This window comes from Propithecus coquereli, unplaced genomic scaffold, assembly GCF_000956105.1.
Source record: "Propithecus coquereli isolate 6110/MARCELLA unplaced genomic scaffold, Pcoq_1.0 Scaffold27, whole genome shotgun sequence".
NCBI classification, from domain to species: domain Eukaryota; kingdom Metazoa; phylum Chordata; class Mammalia; order Primates; family Indriidae; genus Propithecus; species Propithecus coquereli.
In genome coordinates, this window is record NW_012148285.1 from 11371736 (window position 1) to 11383613 (window position 11878).

Consider the following 11878-nt stretch of genomic DNA (forward strand, 5'->3'; position numbering starts at 1 on the left):
CCCGGCCCAGAGGGACGTTTTTAACAACCCATAAAGGAGTGAGGGACAAGACCCCACGGACACACTGGGGTGATAACGGAGCTGCTCTTCCTTCTATGGAGGCTGGGGAATGCTAACTGGAGGGCTTTTGCGTTAATATTTCTAAATAGGGAATGCACACTAGGGGTTGGAAATGAATCGTTCAGGACATCAGGGAAGGCTGGACAGAGTGAAGGCAAAGGGAGGAGAAGGGGCGCAGGTAGCAGCCAGGACAGGAAGAATTTCAGAGAGAACAGCAAAATCTGCTGAGAACATTTGTAGTAGTTTGTTAGGTACGTCATGTGATGCAAAGCCTCTCCTGCATTTTCCCCCTGAGGTTTCCCTAAAGAATCACAAAATAATGATTGGATTCCCTGAAGGTAACAGGGGACGGGGGGTTAGTGGTTGAGGTCTGAGAGCCAGATGAATCCAGCTGGCGTGAGGCTGAGCCCGGACAGCTCTTGGTGATGAGGAAAGTAGCAACATCTGGACCACTTCCCCTCCCCCCATCACCCTCTCCTGGTCTAGACAGAGTCAATAGTGATGAAGAGGAGGCCAGGCTCATTGAGGGTGTCTTCCTCACTCCTCAGGAGCTTTATCCAAAGTACATAAAGCAGGCAGTGTCTCAGGTGGAGTTATTCCTTATGCCCTGATGAGATTTTTACTGGGTTTAGACAAAGGCCATCGTTTGAGGAATGTTGCAAAATGTTGCTGTAAAATGAGCTTTGAAATACAAGTGGAAACAGAATACAGCCAGATTGAAGCTTCACATGTAAAATCAACTTGGCTGTAATTCAGAGTTAGCTCCGTAAGGGTTATCATTAAACTCTTTGATATTTTAACTCTGATGTCTAAAACATGTTAGTTGTGATTTTTGAAGTAGCCATGTCAATTTCAGAGTCTCTGAAAGATAGGTAAATGCCCATCAGTTTCAAAAAGAAGATTTCAGGCTAGCTACAAATTAACCCCCAAAACACAAGGAAATGCAAAAATAAAGCTGTAGTAAGATAACGCATCCATCAGATTGGCAAAAATTAATATTAAATAATTCTGACAATAACAAGTGTTGGCAAGGATGTGGAACAATGGGAATTCTCTCATCTTGCCAGTGGGGGCATAAATTGGTTTTATACTTTGAAAAGTAGTGTGGTATTTTGCAGTGTCAGTGTGACCTGCAATTCTTCCCCTGGAAAAACTCGGGAGAAATGTGTGCTTATATCCGCCAGGGTGCATGTACCAGAGCTCAACACAGCATTAATCGTCAATGACTGCAAAGTGAAAACTAGCTAAATGTCCATTAATGGCAGGATTGATGTAAAAAATTGTGGTATTTTCATAAAATGGGATGCCATACAGTAATGAAAATTAACTATAGCAATATGCAACAACAGGGACACATCTTAGAAACATAGTGTTCCAGGTATAATAGAATAGTGTACAATTACATATGTAAAGTTCAAAAGCATGTAAAATGGAATTTTTTGTTTCAGGATATTTCCTTAGGAGGTAAACTATAAAGGAAAGTCAGGAAGTGAACACCATAGAAGTCAAGCAAGTGGATCCTTTAGGAGACACAGGGAGGCATGTGGAAGTCTCTGGGGTGCTGGCAATATTATATTTTTGTGATTTGGGCGAGTACTTACATGGGCGTTTTCTCATCAATAATTTATTCATCTGTAAATTTATGTCGTATGTATTTTCCTGTACATTTGTTATTTCACAATAAAAATGTTTAAAAAAGAATAATCCCGCCATGATGTACGGCTCATTGAGTGTTTCTCTTGGATCTTTGGGTTCTGCTTTAATTAGTTCGACTGGTTAATAATTGTCACCATCAACGCTTACACACACACACACACACACACACACGCTCCTCAAAAAACCAGAGGAAAAACAGACCACGATGCATCAAATTCCTCAAAATCCCACCCAAAGATTGCTGTTACCAGCCACTTCCACCTACCTGGTGAAATTCTGCTGCAGGATCATTCGAAATATGGATGGCACCCCCATGAGTTGGGTGATGGGATATTTGAACAACGTCTGGAAAGTTAAGAGAGAAGAAGTTTTATTTTTAGTTAAGCTTAAAAATACCAGCCAATTATTAGCAGTTTAGTCCTGATCTACCCTCTCGGAGAGCCAGGTTATTTATTTGTTAATTCTTTCAATATATGTGTATTGAGCATGAATTTCACACACGGTATGTGTCGGGTAGTGTGGGGAATATAAAAAGAGTGAGACAGTGTTCCAACTCCCATGGAGAGCAGGGACTAACAGAGGGATAAAACAGGACTCAATGGTCACGCAGAAGTTGGTAGATGTCCTGGGAGAGACGCGAAGAAGGTTCTGTAAGAACACAGCAGAGGGAAATATTCCTTCTGGTTGGGTGGTCCAGGGAGCTTGACGGAAGAGGTGGCGTTTAGTTGGGACATTAGCAAATGGGTATGGTGTGTACAGGTGGAGAAATAGGGTTCTTCACTCTTGGAGAAAGAATGAATAACAGGAAACCAAGTCTCAGGAGCTGAAGAAACGTTTCAGGCAAGTGAAACAATATGACTTATTTAGACCCATTGGTGAGGAGCAAGAACTAAATTTAGGAAGGTTGAGGTTGGTTGGATCCAGATTACTTATTATTTAAAGTATACATATTCCCTATTATCTTTCTGAGTTTCAGATCAGGGTGGAGATACACTAGGAGAGAGAGGAACAGTAAAGGGGGCAGAATGTGGGTTTGGGGGTCTGCCCAATCTAAATTTAAACGCTCTTACTTAATTCCTCTGCAATTCTATTTCCTTATCTGTAAAACGGGAATATCTATGTATTCCACGCAGATCCATGATGAGGCATAACGGGCACTTTGGGGGAAATCGGCCTCCACTCTCAGACTCTCTCTTCCTGGACCCAATCAGCTTTCACTCCCTGGCTTCCGCCTCTACAATATCTCACATTTACTGCCTCTTTTAAAATTTTAGTTCTACTCTCACCCCCGGGCCAATGCTCCCACCCCAAAGGGTGCCGCTCCACGTGTCACCCCCATCCAGCCCTATCTGCGTCTGCAACCTCGCCCCAGGCCTAGAGGGCTGGCTCTGGGACTTGGTGGTGGACAATTGCCTTGGGCTGCACCGCTCAGCCTGCAGTCCATCCGGCCGGTCATCTGGGAAGGGGGAGCATCAGCCCGGGAATGCTGTGGTTGCCACGTTTGACCTTGTGCGTGTGAAGGAGCAAAAGCGGTTCTACAAACAGCAAGAAGAGAGCAGATCCCAGAGAGAAACGGAAAAGACACAGAAGCTGCCTTGATTCCTGGTGTCTTTCTGGTTCTTGTTCCAGATCCTTGTCAAACTCCACTGCGCTCCTCCTGCGGCATCATGAGATGTCCCAGTGTCCCTCTCCCACATATTCCTTTGTCCATTAAGCTACTTTGAAGCGAGTTTCTGTTACTGGCAGCCCAGGGAGCTCTGCTTAGCGGGTGAGGATTACAGATCACGTGTGTCCAGGGCCTTTCCCAGAGCTTGGCGCTTAGTAGGTGCTCACCAAATGTGGGCTCTGGCTGTTACCATCTAAGTTGTAATCTGTGACTCACCCTGGTGCTTTGCAGTTCTCAGTAGGGTGTGGGGCAGAGAGCAGGGGTCTCTTGTAACAGATCTGGCAAGAAGGGGTAAGTTGGGGAGGGCAGGCAGAGAGGAGATGGTTTGTGAATTTGAATAGTAAATTTTTAATTTAAACTTTTCTGTTTTAATCAATATCTTCCATCTTCAAGAAGAGGGAGTGAAACAATAAATGAATTTTAAAGGTTATTATTAATAATAAACAAAAGTAATAAGTGGAAAATAAAAATAATTAAAATTTCAAATGCTTTTTTTTTTTAAATTTGTAGGCTATTTGAACTAGTCAAGCTGAAAATACATGAAGACTTTTGGGACATTCCCTGTAGCAGATGGAGAAGTAAGCGTGGTGAGGGTGGAAGGGTGGTCAGTGCCGCTTGTGCCGCTGACAGTCTCAGGCGCAGGAAGGAACGGTGGTGAGTCAGGAGATACTGGCATGGGTGCAGGAAATGATATGGGTGGGAAGGGCAGTTTGAGATGCTGGAGGGATGATCGGATGGACTTGACCAACTGGCCAACTGGGAATATCCTGCTAGCCTGGGGGAATTTGCCTGGACAGAGAAGAGGAGACCCGACGAACAGTTTCGAGAACCACCTGCATTGATGCGTTTGCTGAAGAAAAAAAAAAAGAAATCGAAGGAGATTGCTTGGAAGAAAGAGGAAAAATAAGGGCAGACTGTTGGAGGACTGCAGGGTTCCAGAGTAAGCTGGGGGAAGCAAGCGGAGAACGTTCTATGGAGAAGTTTGTTATTAAGGGAGAAAAGAAGGGTTTGACCCAATGTGTAGCAGGGTCAAGGGGAGGTATTTTTAGGATGGGAACACTGAATGTGTTTATGGACTGAGGGAGTGAAACTAATGAAAAGTGAGAGATTGGAAATACAGGGAAAAAGGTTGACTAGGTGAAAGATGAATGGAGAGAGGCTCCTGATCCAAGGGCAAGGGAAGAACAGAACCGCAGTGGTTGCAGAAGTCGGGTGGACTTTGAGAGGTGGAGGGGCAAGTCTGCCTCTGAGAGGGAAAGCAAGGGTGGGGGTGGAGACACAGAGAGAATTTTCTCGTGAAGAGATGTACACCCAAGGAGTTCATGCAGGTGACCGCAATTGTCATTGGGATGTACTACTACTACTACTACTACTAATAAAAACCAGCAACAGCTATCATTTACCAAGCGTTTTCTCTGTGCCAGCCTCAGTGCTAAGTATTACACTTTACACACTTTCCTGCAGTATGTTGTTAATATTCCCAGCGATTTTATGAGGTAGTAACGATTAAAAGTCCCATTTTACAGAGAAGGAAACTGAGGCTCAGAGTGGTAAGTAAGCTGCTAATTAATTTCAAACGTGGGATAAGAAGTTAGATATTCCAAGGGCTTGTTTTTAAACACTTCATTATATTAAGTAACAACATATGCATGTGTGTTTACACAGACACACATGCACACACACACCCCACCTACCTGGCCCTTGCAGAGTCAGGAACCAGCATCCAGGAGACTTGGGCTTGTTGTGGTTAATTTAATTTCTCAAAATGCATCACATTCTACAAGTCTACAAAGTCTGATCCAGAGATCTGGGGAATGGCCTGGTCATATGCATTTTCTTCCAGGTTACATTTTGATGTGACTCTGATACAATGACTCTGATTCAATGCTCCACACTTTAAGAAGCCCAGAACCAGGGTCACCTTACACTTATTGGCCTTCTTTACTCAACAAAATATTTCTTAGCAGGGTCCAGCTTTTGGCCTGGAAACGTGGGTTTCCTATGGGAGTTTATTAATACTGGAAGGTTAGTCTTCTTACCTGTACAATGACCTTGGGGTCAACTCGGGGCATATGATGGATAAAGACTGTAGATCCTGCTGTCCATGGTTCAATCAGGGACCCGAAGAAACACATAACCCAACCTGGGTCCGACAGGCACCAGAAGACATCAGACATCTTGAGGTCCATTAATTTCCTGCTAACTCCAAAATGCAGTAGCCTCAGCTGTGTGATCACGGAAGGATGTGATGAAGGGCTAAGGACTCTGGTTTTCAACTGGGGACTCACCCCTTCCACCTCAGTGTGGGGTTTATGTGGGGCTCCAGACCACCTCAACGCCTGGTCTCAAAGATGCATCACCAAATCACGTTCCCGATCACATACAACTGAAACTGGTTCAATCATACTGCCTCCCTTGCACTGATTCTCCTCCCGTGTTCTCTGTATCTCAGACACGTAATCACTGTCCCTGAAATTGTCCAAGCACCAAACCCGGAAGCCAGCCTTGACCACCCGGCATCTCTCATGTCTAGCCCTCCCGTGGGGGGGGGGGTTGTTTCCGGGGGGCCTTGGGGTTGGGCTTCTTCCGGGCCCTTCTTTTTGTTTTTTCCCCGTTGGGTTCCTTCCCTTCTTGGGTTTGTTTTGCAATTTTCGTTGCCTTGTTTTGGGGCACACAATCGAGTCCTGGGTGTTTGAGGTCTGGCCTGCAGGCCTGTCCTCTGATCCTCCAAGTCCAATTCCTGACTGTGCCAGGGAGAAGTGTGCTGGTCTGGAGGTGCCCATGGAGTGCTCAAGCAGGTTTGATGTCCCTCTGCTTCAGGGTATACCTGCTCCGCTCTGCTGGAGCAGCCAGGCGGGCAGCATTGGGGAGGGCTGACAGTGCTCTCAGCTCACAGTCCTAGCACCCCTGGGTCTGCTGCAGGTCTTTAAGAGGAAAGGTGTGAGCCCCACTCTCTGTGGAAGCCTTTTTGTGGGGCAGCAGCTGCTCCTGAGAGCCCCAGCTCAATCGTCCCTAGGGGCACCCATGCTGGATCACGTGGGAACTGCCACGGCTGCGTCAGTAGCTGAGGGCAGGGGAGGGGAGGTGGAAAAGAGTCTAAATGGAGGAGAGCTGGCACTCTGGTCCCCTTTGTCCCTCCTCTCTGAAGGCAGCCCTCCCTGAATGTCCAATCTCTGGGATCACACAGATCCCCCAGGATCCGCTGGTCCCCTGTGGCCACCGCAGTCTGGGCAGGCATTGGGAAACGTTTGAGGGGGTATCAGTGACAAGCAAATTGAAGGGTTGAAGCTCCTTGGGGAGGACAAAGGCACGCAATGAGTAGAAAAGCAGTATGTCACTCACCACCTCAGCTCAGGGCTGTGGTTAGTGGTAGTGACCCCGAAGGGGCTGGAAGCCTGGTGCTCTGTTCTAAAAAGCTCCCAGTTCCCTGGCAGCGGCAGCAGCTTTTGGGCTCCAACAGTTTGTGAGCCTTGAGTCTGCTAGAGATGTGGAGGAGGAGAACAAACATCCCCACCTGCCCTGTCCACAGGGCTCCAAATTCCTCAGAGCTTGATCTCTGCTGCAATTTTACTCCTTCTTGTGCTGCTCTGTGATTTCTTCCCACGGGATCTTTGGTAGATTCTGGCATTTCTTCCTCAGAATTACACCTGGCCTATGTTTTTTTCCATCTAAAACTTTTTCTTCTTTCTGAGACGATCTAGTGACCAACGTCTCCAGGCAGCCATCTTCCTCCCTCTCCCTCCAGGGCTTTTGCTACTCAATTGTTATCATTCGTGCAAATAGGCACTGCCCACAAGAAGAATTCTCCACCCCCTGTTCTGGTTAATAAGTTAGAAAATACACAGAACTTCGTGTTTATGAATGTTACTAGTTGGAAAGGAGGAGGGAAAGAGATGTAGAGCAGCAGTCCCCAACTTTTTGGCACCAGGGGCCAGTTTCATGGAAGACAATTTTTCCATGGACTGGCAGGGGGGTTGGTTTGGGGATGATTCAAGCGTATTACATTTGTTGCGCAGTCAAACCTCTCTGCTAATGATACTCTGTATTGCAGCCTCTCCCCAGCACTAGCATCACCACCTCAGCTCCACTTCAGATCATCAAGCATTAGATTCTTATAAGGAGCTGCAACCTAGATCCCTTGCGTGCGCAGTTTACATTAGGTTTTGTGCTGCTATGAGAATCGAATGCTGCCGCTGATCTGACAGGAGGAGCTTATGTGGCAATGCGAGCGATGGGGAGCGGCTGTAAATACGGGTGAAGCTTCACTCACTTCCCTGCCACTCACCTCCTGCTGTGCAGCCTGGTTCCTAACAGGCCACGGAGTGGAACCAGTCCTTGGCCTGGGGGTTGGGAACTACAGATGTAGAGGATTGGTTTAGAATTGATTAAATGATTAATCCACAGTTAGAGCTTCAGCCTGCATGGATTGTTTATTGTAGGTTAGGGGCAGTGGCTTGGCATAGCTCGGTTCCAGATATTTTCTTCCCTAGCAGTTTATAATTGCGAAACTCCAAGTCTGATTTGCCCATAGTGGAGAAGAAAAGGGAGTCTTATCACCTCAGGTCACATTGCTGGAATATTCTGTCTTTTCCCAATAAACTGTGGAGCTGCTGTTAGGAAAATAATGGCATGTCATTTGCGCGGCTTGCAGAGTGCCTGCTGCTTCACCCACATGTTCTCTACACCTCCTGTGAAGATGCTTGGGTAGGACCCAACTGAACCCCCTTTGTTGTTCGGAGGCCTCTGTCGGCAAACATTTAGGACTCCCAGCCTTTCCTTCTCAGACCCTCAGAGGCCTGAACCACAGAGAGTGGAAGGGAGAAACAGGATGGTGTCACTTCTATTTAGGGCTCTTGTCCCAATGACACACACACACACACACACACACACACACGTACACACACACACAGACCACACATATACACACACACACACACACGTGCACACACAGACACACCACACATGCGCACACATCCCTTGCCCCAGATCTAGGATCCAGCCGCTAAGTGGTGCCCTCTTTCCTACCATGAAGGGAAGGAGGCTCGTAAGGCCAATCCATGGCTGTGCTTTGCCATCTTGGGGAGGCCTGTGGTCCCGCTGGTGAAGAAAATGACCATGGGGTCCATCGTCTTTGACTTAACACAAGTGTGGTCTGGGGATGCTGAGCTGCAAACAGATTCAAGACAAAAGGAGAAAAGTCACGTGTGCTGTTTTTCTCCATCCTCTGGGGAGCAAAAGAAAGAACACAAGGCATAGACAGGAAACTGGGAGTTGGCATCACTGGAGGAAAAAATTAGATCTCTCAGTGCTAGGCATCAAAGTGACTTTATGGGTGATTCAGACGAGTGGAGTAGCATTTTTTCATTTGAAACACTGAGAACATACAGTGAATTGAAAAAAAATTAACGAACACTTAAATAGCACTTGTAAATCACTTAAAGTGCTTAAAATGCTTTAAGCGATTTACAAATATGATCTCATTCAGTCCTCAGAGCAACTCTAGGAGGCAAGTACTCCTCTCATCATGCCCATTTTGCAGATAAGGAAACAGAGGCTCAGGGAGGTTAGATAACTTGCCTGAAGATGTCTACCTAGCAAGTGGCAGAGCCAAGATTCAAACCCTGTCTGAGCCGTAGTCTGTGCTCTTAACCACACTGTTAAGATTTTTTTTTTTTTACATAAACTAGATTTATAGGAATTTAACTCTGTCATCTCAGTGAAGAGGGGTGGGGAGAGAAAGTGAGGGAGAATGAGAGTTTCAGAAATATACCTAATTACCACATTTGGCGTACATTTGCCATGGCATATAGTTGAGGTGGCAGATGGAATCTGTGGTTCTTTTGGTCTGCCTTGATTCTTAGGACCTTCTCTTGGACGGAGAGGCCCTTGGGCCTACTGTCGTTGTACACGTGAGCATCCCATGATGTTCAAAGGAACTGCAAATCATCCCAACACTGGAGGAAACCCTGGCTCTGCTGGTCTGGCTGAGAAATGGCACTATACTGACTTTGGACAATTTGAGGGAGTTTTCAAGAATTTTCTTGATTTTTAAGCTGTTTGCATTAAATTCTGTGACTTTAGGATCCAGCATAAGATGTGACTTCGCTGTAATGTTTATCTTTATAGGTTGAAACAAAGAGCTTTAAAAATTCAAGTGTTACTCCAAGAAAATAAACCCAGTATGGTTTGCACGTGTGCTATGAGATGTGCCCGAATGCTTATAGAAGCAGAGATTTGGAGGTGGCAGGGGTCTTGCTTACCTCCAACACTTCCTTAACTTTGCCTGAAAATTGTCTCTGAAAGAACTCAGGCCCTGGGAAATGGAAAGTGACAGGCCAGCCATAGCTGGCAATTTCTTTTTTCTTGAAGTCTCAAGTTTCACCTTAAAAAAATGCATTTTAATATTTCATTCAACTTCTTTATAAATTTATTTGTTATATAAAAATAAGATTTTAGATTTCCCACCTACCAGGAATATGCCATCGCCCCCTGACTTTACACATCTCCTTTGCACAGTCCCAGGGGTGAGTGTCCTTTAACGAGAGGAACGTGTAAGTTCAGCTCCCTAAAAAAGTTCAACTTTTATGAGACCAAAAAGAGGGGGAAGGAACTAGTCCAAGGTCACAGAGAAAATCAGTGACAGAGTTGGGAAGAGAAGGTTTCTGACATCAGACCTGGTGAGCTTCCCATAACTGGCTGTTGTCTCCCAGCCCTTGGGAGTGGCCGCCCTACTCTCCTCTTTCCTCAGAGACCACATTCATCAGACCGGAAACTCACTTCATCAGTGACCGGAGGTCCAGCCACCCGTTCCGCCTGTGATCAGACACCAGGAACTTGTTTTTCAGAGCGGGGCACTCTGGAGCCACAGAATCCACCTCTGGGGCAAGGGTGTCTGTGGTCACGATGGCCTTGGCTTTAGACATTTGTAGTCGGTAGAGAATGTCCTTCGCCTTCAACTGGATAGTCCCTGGCAGGATGATGATCCCTGGTGATGAGAAAGGAACTGCTTGTTTTGGTCTTTTTCTTTCTTTTTTTTTTTTTGAACAACCGTGGGCTTCAGGCCTGGCTTGTCTGCATAGAAACCCCCTAACCTCTTGCTGTGCAAAGTATTGTCCACAAACCAACAGCATCAGCACCCACTGGGATGCAGTCTCAGGTCCAGCGCCAAACCCAGTGAATGAGAATCTGCCCTTTAACAAGTTTTCCAGGTGATTCCTATGCGCATTAAAATTTGAAAGCCTCATCCTAACATATTTTTTTTTTTTTCCAAGACAGAGTCTCACTGTGTTGCCCGGGCTAGAGTGCCATGGCGTCAGCCTAGCTCACAGCAACCTCAAACTCCTGGGCTCAAGCAATCCTTCTGTCTCAGCCTCCCAAGTAGCTGGGACTACAGGCATGCGCCACCATGCCCGGCTAATTTTTTCTATATATTTTTAGTTCGTCGATTAATTTCTTTCTAATTTTAGTAGAGACGGGGTCTCGCTCTTGCTCAGGCTGGTTTCGAACTCCTGAGCTCAAACAATCCGTCTGCCTCGGCCTCCCAGAGTGCTAGGATTATAGGCGTGAGCCACCGCGCCCGGCCTCATCCTAACATTTTTTACTCCAGCTGGAGCCATCCTAAAAACAGGTGGACTCCACTTTACACAACTTTACGCTGGATCTGGGAGTGTAGATGTGCATGGGACAGCGTCCCCGACATCAGGACTGGCTGCATCCCTGCCCCCATCTTTCTCCTCTAACCTACTTCCCTCTCTGCCAGTCCTTTGATGTCATGTTGAATCTCCTCTCCTCCCTTCATTCCAAATCTAACCACAGTGTCCTTTGATCTTTCCTACCTTCCCTTCTGTCTCCATCACCAACAATGAGTTCAGGCCTCTTTGTTCCCACTGAGCCTTCCATTCCCACCCCTCCACTGGATGCCCTGTTGTGAGGCTTGCTGCCACTCATCTCCCATGTTGTTACTTGCCTACGTTCCGTAAAGCATTGACTTTTTCCCCCTCCACATTTCTTCTCTGCACTAACACCTGTGCCTTCCCTCCAGGAAAACACCACACTCTCCACTCTGACATTGGAGGTGCTGCCTCCTCCTCGTCTTTCTCTCTTGCAACGCCACTCTCTATTTCAAAGTGGCCATTCTTCATATAGGCTATTCCTAGCTCCAAGCCTTTACAAGTCCTATGCCCTTGCGTGGAGTGCCCCTCCTTTGCTTCTAATTCTCTTGAATTCTGCTTATCCCAGAGGGCTCTGTGCAAGTCTTGGATTCCCCATGGACCATCTCTTAGCTCTACAGATGTCATGGATTTTCATCTCTATGCCCCTTCTGCCATTGCTGTTAATGCTCGATGTTGCGTGAGCTAGTTGAATTAATCAACTATTTTATTTGTGAGAGAATATGAGAGGCAGAGAGAGAGAGAGACAGACTGTATGATCAAAAGCATGACAAAGTGTTGCATGAGTATGCATGATAAAATGAAAGAGGTGATTCAAAAAAGAACC

At 46.3% G+C, this 11878-nt stretch overlaps 1 protein-coding gene across 3 annotated transcripts in view; it reads right to left on the bottom strand.

Moving 5' to 3' along the window:
- The window catches only part of ACSM1 (acyl-CoA synthetase medium-chain family member 1), a 42250-nt gene that overhangs the window by 11945 nt on the left and 18427 nt on the right, over positions 1-11878 (bottom strand). For all 3 annotated transcript variants that reach the window (XM_012647489.1, XM_012647488.1, XM_012647490.1), the window contains 4 exons: positions 10160-10367; positions 8408-8548; positions 5422-5581; positions 1982-2061 (listed from right to left, as the gene is read on the bottom strand). In XM_012647489.1, coding sequence (XP_012502943.1) covers positions 1982-2061; positions 5422-5581; positions 8408-8548; positions 10160-10367 — 589 coding nt within the window. The remainder of the gene's footprint in view (positions 1-1981; positions 2062-5421; positions 5582-8407; positions 8549-10159; positions 10368-11878) is intronic.